The sequence below is a fragment of the Hydra vulgaris genome, chromosome 15 (genome assembly GCF_038396675.1).
Source record: "Hydra vulgaris chromosome 15, alternate assembly HydraT2T_AEP".
Taxonomy (NCBI): domain Eukaryota; kingdom Metazoa; phylum Cnidaria; class Hydrozoa; order Anthoathecata; family Hydridae; genus Hydra; species Hydra vulgaris.
In genome coordinates, this window is record NC_088934.1 from 8347501 (window position 1) to 8366419 (window position 18919).

Here is an 18919-nt window from a genome sequence, read left to right on the forward strand (position 1 = left end):
GGAAGAATTTAAAAACTGAAACTATTAGCATTTTTTTGATAAAACTGGAACTTAGAGAAAAAGTGTCATACCTCTTTGCTGATAAAAGATGTTATCAAGCCAGTAATGAATGATAAAGAGATTATATTAGACATGTTAGGGGTAGAGAATTTTAGATTTAAAGAAGATGAAGGTAGTGATATAGATTTTTTTTATTGCACCAGCTTGTCCTCTATCCGGTGATGTATGTTAAGCCCTGGAGGTATTCTTTAGGATTCGTCATCATTAAGTTCCCTAAATCTATCATTCACTCATATTTGTAGTTTTCGAAGTAGCTTTTCTTTTGTTGAATCTTATCACTTGCAAAGTTCACCAGACTTACTTACTCTTTGTGAGACTAATTTGAGTTCAGTTGTCTCATCTTGTGAGCTTAATGCTAATAGTTATCTTTCTTTTGGTTCATAAAGACTCTAATAGTCACATGCTTAACCTAAGCATTTACACTTAATATAATCATTTATTTAAATCATTTGCATTTTACTCAACTTATGTCTTGTTTCTAATCCCTGTCAGAGCTCAGTTTCTACACATTCACCCTTTAGTGCTTCAGATCACAGTTTGATCTCTCTAAAACTGTTATCTCGTTCTTCTTCAACATCATAATCCTCTTATCATCGTACCTCTTACAAATACCTCAAAGCTGACTGGGACTTATTCCATGATTTTCTTAGTGATGGCCCTTGGGTATAAATCTTTTGTCTTCCTGCTGACAAACGTGCTTATTATGTAACTTCTTGGATTCAGGCTGGCTTGAAATCTTTTATTTCCTTTCAACAAGTTGAGCCTCACTCTTTTCCATGGTTTCTCATTGTGCTGCTTTTCCAATTGTAACCATTACTTCCATATCTATTGCCAAAACCATTCTCCAGAAAACAGACATCTGTTTACTATTGCTAAAAACCATTTTGCTGCATTTCCAATCATAAAAAACATTGTTTACTATTTTGTTTACTAAAAAAATCTGTTTACTATTGCTAAAAAATCTGTTTACTATTGCTAAAAAATCTGTTTACTATTGCTAAAAAATCTGTTTACTATTGCTAAAAATCATTGTGCTGCGTTTCCATTCGTAACCATTATTTTTAGAACAACTTATGCATTCTGGTATTTACAACTTTTTGAATAATTCTGCTTGTTTTCATATTCAACGGTTTGGGTTTCTCTCAAATCACTCCACTTCTCATGCTCTTATTAGCACTACTGAAATGATTCGTGGTGCAACTGACAGTGGTTCCTTTGCTAGTGGTGTATTCATAGATCTTCAAAAAGCTTTTGATACGGTTGATCACAACATTCTAATAAAAAAGTTAAACTACTACGGAATACGTGGTATTGCTAATCATTGGTTTTCTTCATATATTAGGGATCGCACTCAGTTTGTTTCAATTAATGGGTTTGAATCCACACATAAAGTTATTAAATATGGCGTTCCACAAGGTTCTGTTCTTGGGCCGTTATTGTTTTTATTATATATAAATGATTTATCTTCTTCATTAAAAAATTCTATAGTACATCATTATGCTGAATCTTTTATATATCAACAAATCACTTACGACTCTTTGTAAAAAAGTTAATCAAGGTCTTCATCGCTTATGCAACTGGTTAAATTGTAATCGTATTTCATTGAATGTCAATAAAACTGAATACATTATTTTTCATTCCCCTCAAAAAACTATTGATAGTATTAAAATTAACGGAAAAAAACTTTTTCCATCAAAATATATGAAGTATCTTGAAGTATATCTTGATGAAAACCTATCTTGGCATAATCAACTGTATCATCCTTAAAAAAAACTTACACAAGCTAACAGCATGCTTTCTCTAATTTGTTACTATGTTCCTATCCAAACTCTACGAATGATTTATTCTTCTTTATTCTCTTCTCACTTTTGCTATTGTTGTATTGTTTGGGGTCAAAAAAGTAACTTTTTACTTAATGGTGTTGCTACTTTACAACGCGCATCTATTAGAGTTATGGCGTTTTCACCAATGAGATCTGATATCCAAAAAAATTTACTGAACTAAAAATCTTAAAACTCCATGATCTTGTAAAGTTTTACAATTGACTTTTTGTGTTTGACTTTCTCCAAAATAAACTACTAAACTCTTTTTTAAATTTTTTTATTAAAACAAATAAAATTCATAATCATCACACCAGTAACACAGAAACTAGTAAGCTATACTCTTCTTTTTTCAACACAATTAAATATGGTAAGTTTTCCATAAAACAACAATGTATTTCCCAATGGAAACAGTGTATTCCTGCATTAATAAAAAAGTTTAAAAAAATATCCCTTTTGTTACGGATTATTTACTGCTCAACAGAATTCAATTTAAAGTTATATTGTTGGAGTGTATTTCTTTATAATTTCTCTCTGTACTTTAGTTGTCTTTCTGTACTGTACTGTAGTTGTCTAATATATAATTTCTTTAACAAACGAGTGGTTTGATTTTTGCTTTATTTATTGTTTATCTATATTATATTTATTTATTATAGTGTTGTTATTGCTACATTTTATGTTATTATTTAATTATTATCTATGATATGTACATGCAATTTATATTGTATTAAAATTATTCTTAATATTATTGATACTTTATTATTGTTATTATTTTTTATTATTACTATAATTATTACATATATCGTTATCATTTGTTTAACAATCTTTTCTTTTTTTTCTCTCTTATTTATATTATTTATGTTTTTTAGGTGTCACTTCATTGACTAGTTTGTAACTATATGAGTGACACCTAACCAAATTCTATTAGTTTACGATGAGCATTTGTAAATTTTTATTGATATAGTTGAATAAAATAAAAAAATTTCTTCCATATCTATTGCCAAAACCATTCTCCAGAAAACAGATGTCTCTTTACTATTGCTAAAAACCATTGTAAAAAGGTTTTGTCTAATGCCAAAGCCTGCTATTCTCAGGTTACAAAGCCTCGTATTTCATCTCAAAAATTAGGCTCCAGAGACTTCTGAAAAATTTTTAACAGTGTCTATAATAAAGGCAAATTTGTTATGACTCCTCTCTTTCATGGTTCAGATTTTGTTACCACACCTAAAGACAAAGCTGAATCGTTTGCTAAGAACTTTTCATCAATCTCATCTCTTGATTCCACTAATCACACCCTACCTGATATACCCAAAAACAAGTTGATCCATTGCTTGACATTCGTATGACTCCAGCTTCTGTATCTAAAGTGATTTCCTACTTAGACTCTTCTACAGCTTGTAGTACACACAACATACCTGTTATAGTCTTGCAGAAGTGTTCTCGGGAGCTGTCATCTATACTTTCAAAACTATTTAGCAAGTGCTTATCAGAGTCTTGTTTTCCAGCCTGCTAGAAAGCGGCATCTGTTATCCCTATTTTCAATAATTCTGGAGAGCAATCTAACTCATCTAACTACCGTCCCATTAGTCTTCTTACTATCATAAGCAAGGTTTTTGAGTCTTTAATTAACAAATATTTCTCTCATCTTGAATCTAGCAACTTACTTTCTGATCATCAATAAGGGTTTCGATCTTCTTGTTCTACTGCTGATTTGTTAACGGTAATATTTGATAGGTTTTATTGTGCATTAGATAGATGTTTAGAAGTTAAGGCTATTGCTCTTGACATTTCTAAAGTTTTGCATGCTGGTCTTCTCCATAAGCTCTTTTCTTATGATGTATCAGGTAACATCTTTAAGATTACTGAATTCATCCTCACCAATTGTAGTATAAAAGTTGTCCTCAATGGACAACACTCTTCTTCATTTCCTGTAACTTCAAGGCTTCCTCAAAGTTCTATCCTTAGCCCTATACTTTTTATAATTTGCATTAATGATCTTCCAGAAATTTTAACATCTAAGGTGGCATTGTTCACTGATGATACTATCATTTATTCTTGTCTTGATAAGAAGCCAATAATCTCTGGTTGCTTGGATGGGGGCATTTGAGCTTGAAAAGATTTTTGGCAACCATATATCAAATTTATCACAAAATCAGCATCTGCTAAGGTTGCATCTTTTTATCGTGCTCGCACTTTCTTACTCCAGATTCTATTCTTTATCTCTGTAAATCTCAAATCCATTTTTGTATGGAATAATGTTGCCAAATCTGGAGAGGATCTTCAAATGATGTCCTTTCTCTTTTAGACAAGGTGCAAAAATGCATCGTAAACATAATTGGACCTGCTCTTGCAGCCAATTTCTAACCATTGTTACATTTTCTTAATCTTTCTTCCTTTTCTCTTTTCTATAAATACTATAATGAGTGCTTCTCTAAAGAGCAAACATCATTTGTGCTATTTACTAGAATTCATTTTCATGTTACTCATCATTCAATTAAGTTCCACCCTTTTACTGTGACGGTTCCTAAGTGCTCCAAATTTCTTTGTTTAGTTTTTTTCCTCAAACATCAGTTTTTTGGAATTCGCTCCCTTCATCTTTATAAACTTCGATTTGTTTTCCTTATTCATATAATTTGCAATCTTTTAAGTTATCTGTTAATCGTTATCTTGCTTTATAAACTTCATCTTTTCTCTTCCAGTACTTTCCAACTCTAATTAGTATGGTGAAATTAGTTGAAAACACTCCTAGACTATAAAAAAATAATATAAAGTTAAGCTTCTGCGCAGAGGTTAGTTAGGATGTCAGCAATGACCAAAAAAAAGCACCGTTTTTTAGAGAACACGAAATTATGGCCTATTTTTCAAATACAAATTTGGGCAAAATGACTTATATTTTTATATCACCAAAGTTATTAGCTATATATGTCATTTGAAAGATTTAATACTGAGTTAAATGTTTATTACGCATAGTTTTAAAAATGCATGGTTCGTGAGTTATAGCTGCTCCAAATGGATATTATGAGTTTTTGAAAAAATATTTTTTCTTTGAAATCGTAAGCATGATATTCTGTCAAAAAATCTAATTTAATGCTCAGTAAAATATTGTCTCAAGTTATTTTTTAAACAATTTTAGTGATGAATATAGAACAATAATTGTTTAAGAATGGCAGTAGTAGTTTTGTTTATTTTTATGACTTTTTTTATTAAAATTATGTACAGTTTGATTGAACAGTTTTTGTTCTGCAGCCACGCTTTTCGAATAAATTTGTTGAAAACAACAAAATCCATGTGACGCCTAATCGCGCCAACGGCTGGCGCGAGTAGATGTCACGTGAGGAAGGGTGGGGGTGACATTAAAATTTTTGCTCAATGCTTTAGACCAAGATTAATTCTTGTATCGATACCTTTGGGATTGGAGTGGACATTGACAAATCGTTTGCAACAAAATGGCTTGTTGTTCATCTTTCTAGACATGGACTTAGTGTGTCTTCTGATGAAGTGAAGTTATTTAAAGAAACAGCTTTTGCGGAAAAATAAGATGCAATTGAAATGCAAATACATAAATTTACCCAATGGGTTGCTAATAATGTTAATAAACAGAGTGTAAATGTTAATAACATTTGCACTCTAACTGAAAAAAACACATTTCACAGAATGGTTATACTCTCCATACTCTGTTTAAAACTTCATTGCTATAAAGCGATTGAAACATGAATGATCTTTTTGCTTTAAAGATGCAATAAAAATATCATGGATCAAGTCAATAAGAATTATCAAAGTTAAAATTTAAAACAGTCAGAGATTTAGCAATGCCATTATTTCATTCACTTCTTATGAATCTTGATCTATTGTGGCAAACTGCTTGGTTTTTAACTTCAAAGGAATCTCCATGACCTAATTAGTCAGGATTCATGCAACATGCTGTGACTAAATACAGTGACAACTTTCAAAAGGCAATTATCAATTTTCTTCCTATTATTGACTTAAAATTTTTGGAAGAGATATGTATTTATTTAACTCTTCAGTTTGTGATATAAGCCAAAATAATTGGCATATCTATACCATGTATTACTTTTGATCAACCACTCCCATTGAGCACAGAACGTCTGCTGGACGTCACAAGGACGTCCTATGGGCTTACGACATCCATAAGACGTTGTATAGAAATCTCTTTGAATACAAAAGATATTCACCTTCACTCGTTATCAAGTAGAGCCTTTTCAGAAATTGAAAAAGGCAGTGTTAACTTCAGAAGCCATTGGACTAGCAATTCAACAAAATCTCGACAGCATCAGTTTACAGTAGCGATTATCAAGAAAAAGAATCAAATTTTAGTTCTTGAAATATTGACAAAGTGCGCTTAAATAGACAAAAAAAACTCATTTATCAAATCAACAATACTATTTACAAGATTTTTAGCAATTGCATAGAGAGAAATGATGTTGAAAGCTACTTTGATCACAGACCTCTTTTCAACTAGCTTTTTTTTTTTTTTAATAATTTTATGCGGAAACCTGATAAAGCCTCGCTAAAGAAACTACTTCTAACAGAGAAAAAGATTTGTTAAATAGAAAAAAATGATATTTATATCTATTTTGAAAAAGTGGCCTTTTTTATGGCGAAATTACATTAAAGTCTAAAAAAAGTCTTAAAAAAAAGTCAGCTATAAAAGTTTGGAGTCACAAGATGTAAAGGAACCGGGGTATAGTCTCCCCTCCCCACCTAGTCCCTCCTTGATCCAGCAGTAATATTTTTACGTCATGATTTAAGAAAATATTTTACTCAGCATTTAATTAAACTTCTAACGGTATACAATGCTTACAATTTCAAAGTAAAAATATTTTTTCAAAAGTATGACGTCATAATTTCTACTTTGAGCAGCTATAACTCACGAACCATGCATTTTTAAAACTTTGCGTAACAAACATTTTACTCAGCATTAAATTATCTTTCAAATGATATATATATAACTAATAATTTTGGCGACATAAAAAAGTTAATCATTTTGCCCCATTTTGAATTTGAAAAGCAGGCTTAAAATGGCATTTACTGTTCTCAAAAACAAAAGTTTTTTTTTTGTCATTGTTGACATCCTAACTAACCTTTATGCAGAAGCTTGACTTTATATGATTTTTTTCCAGGTTTTACTCCAATTCCACCATACTAAGTTATGGTTGCAGTCTTGTTGGAAGTAAAGATGTTAAAAAAAATGTATACAAAGCTAAATGTTTTTTTGGTTACAAAGGAGAGTGCATAAATGTATGGACCATTAATTCTATTGGAATAAATATTTTAAGCATATGCATACCAGTCTTCTTCGTTTGAAATCTAATGCCAGCGCACGAAAAAGCGCTGGCAGGATGGTCATTTAGTTAGTCTGCGCAAAAAAATTCATTTTTGTCTGATATTTAAATTAAAATAAAAATAGCGAAAAGAATGCTTTGAATAAATAAAAGAATTAAAAAAAAACTGGTAAAATTTTTTCATAACAGTTTTTCATAAAAATGAACATGAACAAAAAAATAAAAATGAACAAAAAAGTTTTGTTGCAATTTAAAACAAAACGCTTTTAGTTTTTTGGCAAGCGCTTTTTTATGCGCTCGCAAAAGTTTTTGCGGGCGTGTGGGCGAGCACGAAAGCACTGGTTAAACGGAGAAGACTGATATACATAGGTTGGTTTTTAAAACGCTTATTTATATTAATGTCTTAAATGTGTATATAAAAAAATGACACTGGATGTTAAATATTGCCTCTTTAAAATTGTTTTTTATTTTAAATTAATTTATAAAAATATTTAGAAAAAATCAGTCAATTGGAAGATAGTGCTGAAATCATCTCATGATTTTGTTGTGCAAGTATAATACACGCGAGCGTGTGTGTGTGTGTGTGTGTGTGTATGTGTGTGTGTATATATATGTATATATATATATATATATATATATATATATATATATATATATATATATATATATATATATATATATATATATATTTACACACATGTACACACACACGCACACAATATTTGCTTTAAAGTTTAGATAGCTATAAAAAAAATAATTTATTTTCTAGTGTAGAATTGTTTAAAATTTTGGATACTTTTTAACGGATTATTCTCAGGTTATTGGGTGATTTTTTTTTTTTTTTTTTTTATGAATGTTAAGTCGTTATAAACAGCGGTTTTTGTTTTGTTTGTTGTTGTTTTAATTTTTTTTTAATATTTTGTCGTTTTTTTTAAAATTTTTGAATGGGATTTAAATTTATAAATACTTTTTTTCCTTCCTTTTTTTTAATGTGTATGGAGATTAGAAAATTATTTTTATATTTTATACTTATATTCAGAGGGCTAAAAAAAAATTTGTAAATATTTCGTATTTTTTTATATACTTGGAATTGGAACTGAAATTTTGTAGGATTATTTTTTAATGTATATTTTGGGTAATATAAATGGTATTATATTTTGTTTTTATTATTTAGTAACTGTTAAGAGATCATTGTTATTAAAACATAAAGTGGTCAGTTATTTACTAAAGGTGAGTTTCCACATGTCCATTTTTCTACAAGAAAGGGAAGAGAAAAACAATGACGTGAGCATTTAAATTTTGGTTTTTCCTACGCATGCTCGCGTGATTGTTTTTTTCGTTTCCGGAAAAAAACGAATAAGTATTAACTCACCTGAAGGGATGTCATTGCCGTAAAAACGTCGTAGATTTTTTCCGAAATTTTACATATTATAGTTTTTTAGTATTAACTGCATAAATAAAAGATAAATCTAGTTTTTTAGTCACAACTACCGAATGATTGTTGAAAAATTAGAAGTTTTGTCACTAATAGATTTTAGTAGCAATGCAACGGTACATTTCCGATACTTGAACGTAGCACCAAAATCGAAGTCGCTAGACACCACCCAGTTAACCATTCCAACTGGGTCCCAGGTGGGACCCATCTGGGTATCCCACATGGGTCCCATTGTGATTCTGTCAGTGGGATCCAACTGGGTCCCATCTGGGATTAGTCTGGGTTTTTGACGGGAAATCCCATATTGAACCCAGATATTTTTTCAATTACCTCGGGTTTTCTCAATTTTTTATAGTTTGTTTTACGCAGATTTTTTTATCTGGAAATGTGACAATATTTTGATAAAAAAGCGTCGCATTTTATATATTAAATTTGCCGTCAGGGCAATAAAATGTGTTAGGCAAAATTAATATTTGGTCTGACATAATTTTTACGAGTCAATCGAAAAAACGGATTTGATTTTCATAATATTTTTAAGCAACAAAAAATTATTATAATACAATGATTAGATGCCAAACTGTTTTATGATAGTAATATTCTGCCACAGTAGTTCTCTCATATCGCCACCATAATCGCACGACAAAATTCTGCTTTAAAGTTTATCGTTTCGTTTCTTTAGTGCTTTCATCCACTTTTACACTAATTTTAAAAATTAAAGATAAACATTTAAATAATATAATATTTATAGCATATATATTTACAAAGTTTAAATAAAAATATTTATCGATAATATTATTTAGAGTGTACAATGCATATAACTAAGATACCCATAGCCAGATTCAAGTAGAGACCCAGGGCAGGACAATTAATTATTCTCATACTTTGTTGTTACAAAAATAACATAAATAAAAAACAAAATAAACATAACATATATAATAAAATACAAAAATAAATATTGGAGAACTGAAGCCTCTATGACACCATGAATAACGGTGTTTCAACTTCTTCAGTTCCCATCATCTAGTTTTAAAGTTTGTTCAGTTTTTCTTTTAACCAGGCATCCTGCAGGGAATCTAAAACCAAGTTATTTTACGGTTATTGTTTGATGTTATTAATTAGGTATGACATAAATAGACTTGTAAACAACAATAATACAACATGACTACTATGTTACCATTTAAAATTTAAAAACTTGACTCGAGTTAACATAACATCAAACCCTTAAATCAGTTGGTGAGGGTTTAATATCTTTTACATAACTTAATAAATGCAAAAGTAATCAATATCAATAACATTTTGATTATATCTAATTAAACAATAATCGTTTTAGGCAGCATTATTACTTGAAAATAATTATTTGTTATAATTTAAACATATTGAAAAAAATTAAAAACAATTGTAGTTTGACCACAATAAATTTTGTATTAAAATCATTTTCACAATTAAAATTTACAATTATAAAGTGTTGAGTATTATATATTAATATATGTAATAGCTATTTTCATGATTATTCAAACATAACGTACTTAAATTATCGTGAACAAAAATTTGTTGTTTAATTCCATGTTGTCTTTGAACTTTCTGAAACAAAAATATTATTGCATGTATGTATTTGCATATTTTATTTGCAATAAACTTGGTATATAAAAATTGGATTGGTAAGGGATTTCTGTGAATAAACTTTTAATGAAAATAATGTAATGTGATTATATATTAAATTTATTTCACAGCAAATTCTAAAAAATATACAACACCCTAATAAATTGGTTTGAAAAATCATTATACAAAGATAACTTTTAAACTTTACTACATTGTAACAATGGCAGCATGTATTGATGACAATACATGCTGCCATTAAACTATTAAAAATTGACTACTGAAATAATATTGCATGAATAACATACACACTTTACCATGCACATATATATTATTACTAGTAAATATTATTCTAATCAACAGATAAATGAAAATAAAAATAAAAACTTTATTAAATTTTTTTAGGAGGTTCAATAGTTTTGAGAGTTGTAAATAAATGTTTTGTTTTGAGAGTTGGCTTGTGTTGATTTATGATTAAGAAATGTTAATTTTTTACACATGAAAGTTATGTAAAATCTCCCATGAAATAGTTCATCTAAATCTAGTAAGTTTACACTTAATCTGACAACATTATTTTGAATATTTTTGTTTCAGAAAGTTCAGGAAAGATTTATTTTTCCCGAGCTTTAATATCTCAAACTATTAGTTTACAGAGTTTGATAAAATAAATAAAATTATTTCTGTATATTAAAAATACATAGAATTTGTAAGATATACAGGTTTTTCCTATTATTGACCTGGGCTTTTGTGAATAGATAAATTCGGTGATTAGAAGATGGACTGTGAATCGCTAGGAAATGTGAATGGTATTATTATAGCACATGTTTTTAGACCAAGAATAATTTGTTTTACATTATTTTCATTAAAAGTTTATTCACAGAAGTCCCTTACCAATCCAATTTTTATATATACCAAGTTTATTGCAAATAAAATATGCAAATACATACATGCAATAAATAATTGAGATATAAGATGTTGGGTAAAAGTTACCTAAGCTTAACTCAAATGAAAAAATGAATTTGAAAATCAATTCAAAATAATTTTAAATAAAATTTTTATTTAAAAGTATTATTTTGCAAAGAACTATTCTGTGACGCCTTTTAATCTATTTTTCCCTTTTTTCGACAATCACTATCACGATCCTGTGAATTAGTAAACCTCTTTGATAGTTCTGCCTCAATTTGCTTTTTATTTGCATCTTGAGTAGTTTCATTGACTTTCACACTCTCTGAAAAAAATATATTTTTTCAATTTTAGAAAATAATAGCTTTAAGTACACATATTAGATATAATTGTATGTAATTACTAAATAAATTTAGATAACAAAAAAAGTCATGACCTGTTGGTTCAAAAAAAACCAATGCCAACCTACCAAAAAGTTATAGATTTCTGCTCACAAATTGGAATTGTATTGATTTTGACCATTTCAGGGTCAAAATCAAAACAAATGAAAGAGGGCAAGCTAAATTTTACAATATATTACAATGCATATATATATAAATATATATATATATAAATGTATATATATATATAAATGTATATATATATATATATATATATATATATATATATATATATATATATATATATATATATATATATATATATATATATATATATATATATATATATATATATATATATATATATATAGACTCACTATACAGAACTTCACATAAATTTAATGTTTTAAATGGTTGCTTTTGATTTTGTCCAGTAAGATTTAACTTTCTAGAGAGATTGTTGCCAAGAAGAAATTTCATTGATCGTTTTATAAAATCGCAAAGATCAAATCCACCAATTTCAGCTATCACTTTAATCTACACAAAAAGTCTAAAAGTTGTTAGAAAATAATTTATATCTTCTGGAAGCTGACATAAACTATATATATATATATATATATATATATATATATATATATATATATATATATATATATATATATATATATATATATATATATATATATATATATATATATATATATACATATATATATATATATATATATACATATATATATATATATATACATATATATATATATATATATAATATATATATATATATATGTATATATATATGTATATATATGTATATATATATATATATATATATATATATATATATATATATATATATATATATATATATATATATATATATATATATATATATATACATACATACATATGTATTTGTTAATATCAACATTAACATCGCTAATGCAAAAGATTACTGTTCAATAAACTCTTCACTGCTATCAGAGTCAACTTCGCTTGTGTCGCTTTTATCAGCTTTTAAAACATTTATTCTAAATATTTTATAAATTATTTAAAGAAATTAATAAATTATTTGAGTAGACACTGCTGCATATATAAACATATAGCCATATATACATATAAGTATAAATAATTGTATATACAAATATATCATATATATAAAACATATAGTATGTATATATAAAGATATGGTAGTATGGTATTGCAGGTTCGTAAGTCTCAAAAGACAAGAATTACCAAAAAGAAGTAGTCTGTTAGGTTAGCAGGTTGACAAGACAACTATTAGTTACAAAAGAACTAACTTTTATTTGGACTACTACTATGTTCTCTCTTTGTAAGATCAAGGAGGCAGGAAGGAAACTTTCTGCTTACTTCCTTATTTACTATTTCTAACTGCTATGTTCCTCAAGAATATTTAGTACAGTTTTTGTAGACTACACTAACAAAATTTAATGGAACTCACCTTCTTCGTTTTTTGTTATTTTCAACTTCAAGGTTCGAAGTGTCTTCAGCCAATATTGCTTTCTGACAAGCCTCGGGAAGTGAATCTAAAACAACATTATTTTTTAATATGAATGTTTGTCTTGACTTGGAATGACTTTTATAGAGTTGTTTCATCAGTTTTAATGTGAAATGACATGATTAAAATTTAAATACTAATAACTTAAAAAAATATTTATATCACAATACAACTTTATTTTTTAACCATATGTATAAGGCATGAAAAATAAAATTTATATAATTATAAAAAAAAAAACAGTTACCAGCAGTAGCCAAAATTCATGCAGTATAAGTAGGCCAATTTAACTCTGCCTCTAAACACCAACTTTTTGCCTTAGAAAAACATTCTGGATTTTTTAGAGGCCAGTAAGACTTGACTAAATGTGCCTGGTACCTGGTTCAGACCTGGGGACCCGGTAATTTTGCATTACCCGGCACCGGGTATCATGAAAAATTTAATAACAATTACCTTAAATACTGTAACTATATGTTTAAGTGGTACTTTAAATTGTGTTGAAATATTATTAACAGGATTTCTTTAAGTTTTAACTTTAACCAATAAACTTTTTGATATAAGTCTAAGAGTGTTATGGAGTCAATAACCATTTTTTTGTGTGATTTAATTTTAAAGCTCTTGATGATTTTTGCATTAACGAGGTTGATGCGAAAATCATCAAGATTTTTAAAAAGTTAAAGACGGCAAGTGATTCCAAACATTAACAACCTAGACGGTTTAGACGGCAAGTGATTCCAAACATTACCAACCTATAAATTATTATTGAATATTAAGAAACTTGATATATTAGGCAAACTTAATTAGCGCAAATTAATCAGCATTATTTTGTGAAAATAATGTAACCCTAGAGATTTTTCAAGATTTTATACCACTTTTTTAAATATGGACTCGTTGCCGGGTACCCGGACTCGAACCCAGTTAATTTCTTCTGGGTACCCGGAATGTAATGAAAAAAAAGGTACAGTAGAATGCAATAAATAAGAATATATAAAAAAAGCAAGTAAAGAAATATCATAAAATTTACAGCATTTAAGAAGTTTAAGAGTATGCCACGTTTTTTTTTCTTCATATTTACACTTTTAATATAAATTTAAAACTGATATGTTACATATCAGTTTTAAATTTATTTACATATTATGTAAATATTTTTTTTACAAACATACAATAAAAAAACCAAATGAAGTTTCTGTGTATATTTACTCCAAATTCTTACTGCATATGACATTTTAAAAGAATCTTGTAATTTTATTTCAACAAAAATTTTTAATAAAAACGATGCCAAAAAAACAGCTTTGATTAGAAAATACACGCTTCCATCAATTCAAACCAGCCGCAAACCATTTACGGAAGCCCATGCCGATCCCAGTAAAAACCCAGATTTTATTTGCGGCATTATTTTCACACCATATGGGACCCATCTGGCACCCAGAACAAATCCCAGCCCGAACCCAATCCCAGTAATCCCAGCTCAATCCCAGTCAATCCCAACTGGGACCAAGTTGGGCTGGTTAACTGGGCATTGTTCACCAGTGACTTTGTTCACTAAAATATATTCACAAAAAAAAATTTATTTAGTAATTATGCAAAACTAAACAATTTTTTTAATTTTATTTTGTTAACATTGTTCGTTTTTGGTACTATTTTTTTTTTTTTTTAAATATAATTCATTAAATATATGAAGATAAATAAAAAAATAACACTACCGTACTATTTTTTTGTTTTCATATATTTTGACAATAAAGGTTTAGTAAATTTTTTTTTGTTGAGGTAAAGAAATGTTTTAATCTTAAGCAATCGAACTTTAGCTGGTATTTTGTTAAACAAAAAAATCTTCAAGCTTTTTGCAATGCATCATTATGCCACATTATTATAAACATACTATTATTTATATGTTTGTTTATTTATTTAATTGCTGCGGTGAGCAAATGCTCACTGAGTGGTAATGCACTTTGGCAGCAAGTTTAAAAACTACAATTTGAAATTTCACATAATAAAGTTCATCAAATTTAACACTGACTTATTAAGTTCGACATCAAACGGCAAATTGTTTTAAATTGGAATAACACGATTGAAAAATTTTTTCTCCTCGAGTGTCTACAGATCTCGGAAGTATATCTATGATTGTGGGTATAGTCACAACACTTCAAGTTGGTCGACAACAGTTCCTTAGAAAAGGTGCTGTATTTAGCTGATAAGAATTATTGAGACATTTAAAAAAGTTAATTAAATCGCTTCTTTCTCTCCTCATAAATAAGGTTGTTGAATTAAGTCTATTTCAACTTTCATCATAAAGAACCTCTGAATATCCTGGAATTAGTCCTGTTGCTCTATGTTGTACTTCTTCAATAAGTTTAATGTCTTTTTTTTAAAATGGATTCCAAATAGAAAACGTATATTTTAGATGAGGGCGTACTAGTGAAACATATAACAATTTAAGTATATCAGCATATAAAAATAAGATAAGACCTAAAATTCAATTTGCTTTAGAAGCACACGCATATATATGATGACCATATTTCAGATTGCTTTTAAACATGATACCAAGATCATTTACACAATCCACAGTACTCAATTGGTAATCAGAAATGTAATATTGATTGATATTTTTATTTAATTTATTACTTTTATTGACATGCATTATTTTACATTTTTCTATATTTAGTTCCATACTCCAGTCATTGCACCAATTAAAAATAGAATTTATGTCATCCTGTAGATCATTACTACTGTTATCACGGATTATGTGGAAAACTTTGCAATCATCAGCATAGAGTTTGCATTCATTTTTTCGTTTATCCGGAAGATCATTGATATAAATTTAAAACAAAATTGGTCCCAAAACAGAGCCTTGCGGTAAACCACTTAAAACACTAAGCCACGTAGAAGCAATGTCTTCTAGAACAACTCTTTGCCTTCTTTTTGAAAAAAAAGACTCATTCCGTTTAAGAATGAATCCCTATATACCGTACATTTCAATTTTTAATATAAGTTTTGTATTATTTTGTATTTTGTAACTCTGTCAAATGCTTTAAAAAAGTCAGTAAAGAGGATATCAATAGGATAATCTTGATCCACTGCTAGAGTTACAATATCTTGGCTTTCAAGTATATTTGTCAAGCAAGATTTACCTGGTAAAAAACCATTCTGATTTTTATTTATTATTAACTATGGTCTAAGATGCTGAATGATGTTTGATGAATATTTTTTTAATATCTTTTCTAAAATTTTGCATATAACTGACAAAAGAGAAACAGGTCTATAGTTGGAAGGATCAAGTTTATCGCAATTTTTAAAAATCAGAACTATGTTTGAGTCTTTCCATCCTTTTGGTACCACTCCCAATTTAAGTGATAGCTCAAAAATATGTTCAATAGGAACTTAAAGACTCAGACTTAAAGGACAGGTACTCAGTGCATACGAATGTACTCCATCGTTCCCACAGGATTTGTATTTATTCAAAGATTTTAGTTGTACAAGAGTTTCTTTTAAACTGATTATTTTGTTTATATCATTTTCACAGTGAACATGAGTAACAGTATCAAAACTTGGTAAGGCTTTGTAATCGTCTTCAGTAAATACAGATTGAAAATATGAGTTTAACAAACTTGTAGTATTTAAAAGGTTATCACTCGCAGTTTCATCTGGAAAAACTTTAAGTGCGAATTCCTTCTTAATACTTTTGTTTGCTGCTCACGTATGGATAAAATCTCTTAGGATCTGATTTAGTTGGGCCAGAGTCTTGCAAAAAACACAAAGCAAAAGATCGTGTATTTTCTTTTTCAGTTTTTTGCAATAAACATGCGTACATAAAAAGGGCATCTATAAAGTACGTACGCAGTAAAACCGCTAATATATGACCCTCCCTCCCTTTGTACATGCCTGAATGCTGTAAATGATCCCTACCCCCTTTCTATTCTGCATACGTATCCAATGTTTATTATAACATCAACCTTCTTTTCCATGCGCATAAATTTTTCAAAGTATTAAAAAAAAAAAATTCTCAAGTTAATTTTACATTTCTCTGTTACATTAGTAAAAATTAACATAACAAACATGTTATGTTAATTTTTACCTGGGTACGAACTTTATCGGAAACCCCAAATAGCAAAGAATGTTTTATTTATAAAGCGTTAGATTTTTTATAGCTTTTAGGGCGCTTCGAAGTCAAAAAGTTGTTAAATTATTTGTGGAAAACGTGAAATCTGAAAATACAGCTGTGACATTTAGAAATAATATATCCTTGAGGAAATTTTTCAAAAAGTTTTTTGAAAAAATATTTTAATAGTTTTTTCAAAAAAAAACTTTTTTAAAGCTTTTTTAGATTTTTAAGACATTTTTTACGACTTTTAATGTAAAAAAAAATTGTGGAACCAGATTTTATTATTTTTAAATTTTTTAAAAAAATTTCGTAAAAAATATTGTAAAGAATTTGTAAAATATTTTGTAAAATATATTAATTGTAACACGGTGCTCAGCGATAAGATAAAAATGTCTTCTTTTTGCTTCGGACATAAATTTTAGTTCTAAATTTATGTAGCTTGTAATATTTATTTAACGGCAAAATAGAATGTTAAAAAAAAATTATTGTTGCAAGTTTGGCAATGACATTTTGATAATATTTAATTTAACCCAGCGATATATATATATATATATATATATATATATATATATATATATATATATATATATATATATATATATATATATATATATAAATGTAAATTATGTTAGTGTATTTTACAAATAGAGTGCTCAATGTTCTTAAAGAACAGAGCAATAATAAATTAGTAAAAAACACTTATCTTACTTTTATCTTCAATTTTAAGTTTCACCATTGCTGAATCATAAGGAAGAGTTCTCCTCCTTTTTTTTAAGTACCTAATATGTTCTGTAATAAAGAAAATTTGAATTGGGTGTTTCTTTTCAAAATTGAGCAATTTTATTTCAGTATTGTTCGATTCTTCTATTAAACATTTTAGTCTACCCGTTTCACTGTTTCAAAGTCTTCATCATCTTCTAAGAAAACAAGTAATTAATCTTCTTCTTTTCAAATAACTTTTTTCCTTTGACTTGGAATTTGAACTTTTTTCTCTTTTGGGTGAATTTTGCGGTAATGGTGTAGTGGTAGAGCGCTCGCTTCATCAACGAAAAGTTCTGAGTTCGCTCCCCACCATGTCCCAAGTGGTACCGCGCTCAAGCTGCCTCCGCGCAACGTGTTGAAATGAAGTTGTAATGAAAGTAGATAGAGCGGGGCTAGTTGAGTATAGGGGCAAGTTGGGCAATTAACATATCTTAAAAATTACGCATCACATGACAAAACACCTAGTAATTGAAAGTTCGGGAATTAGAATGTTAACACAATGCACAACAAAATATTGTTGGAAAGCAGTTGAGTAAGATACACAGGCATTTTTTCTATCTTTGACCAAAAAAGATAATCTAATAGGGGTAAGTTGAACAGATTGGAAAAAAAAAAAAATAAAACTGAACTTTCGAACACAAAGAAACAACTTTGACAAAAAAATAATTTAAGATAATTTATATATATTATTTAAAATTAGTAATTTTTATAAAATTACAAATTTTATATTTAATTATATATAAATATTACATTATTTTATAAGTAGTGTAATATTTATATATATAAAAAAATATATATATATATTACATTATTTATATATATTTTTAAAATTAGTAATTTTTAAATTGGGCTTCAAAGTTCAAGATTATTGTATAAAATAATACTTTTATATTTTATGACGCTTTCTTACTATTTAATTTTTTCTCTTATCACATTTACGTCATTGAAGTGTATAAAATAAAAAGTTTATAAATTAAACACACGCTAACATTAGTGAAAGTTTTATTGAAGATTCACCCAGTTTTTTTACTATGCATATTGAAAG

At 28.0% G+C, this 18919-nt stretch overlaps 1 protein-coding gene and 1 long non-coding RNA gene across 3 annotated transcripts in view; one reads left to right on the plus strand and one right to left on the minus strand.

Annotated features, from left to right (window-relative positions):
- The window catches only part of LOC136071976 (uncharacterized protein KIAA0513-like), a 79983-nt gene extending 72152 nt beyond the window's left edge, over positions 1–7831 (plus strand). The window contains exon 11 of the mRNA XM_065818731.1: positions 7679–7831. Within this exon, the coding sequence (XP_065674803.1) occupies positions 7679–7722 (44 nt within the window). The 3' untranslated portion in view covers positions 7723–7831. The remainder of the gene's footprint in view (positions 1–7678) is intronic.
- A 1366-nt stretch (positions 7832–9197) lies between these two features.
- Positions 9198–13649, minus strand: LOC136091316 (uncharacterized). 2 transcript variants are annotated; one of them, XR_010643900.1, is made up of 4 exons: positions 13467–13649; positions 12960–13044; positions 9563–9877; positions 9198–9317 (listed from the first exon to the last, which is right to left on the minus strand). It is a non-coding gene; the product is annotated as an uncharacterized LOC136091316 (long non-coding RNA). The 2 variants fall into 2 exon arrangements; XR_010643899.1 differs by lacking the exon at positions 9198–9317 and having other exon boundaries at positions 9428–9877.
- Positions 13650–18919: the final 5270 nt, after the last annotated feature.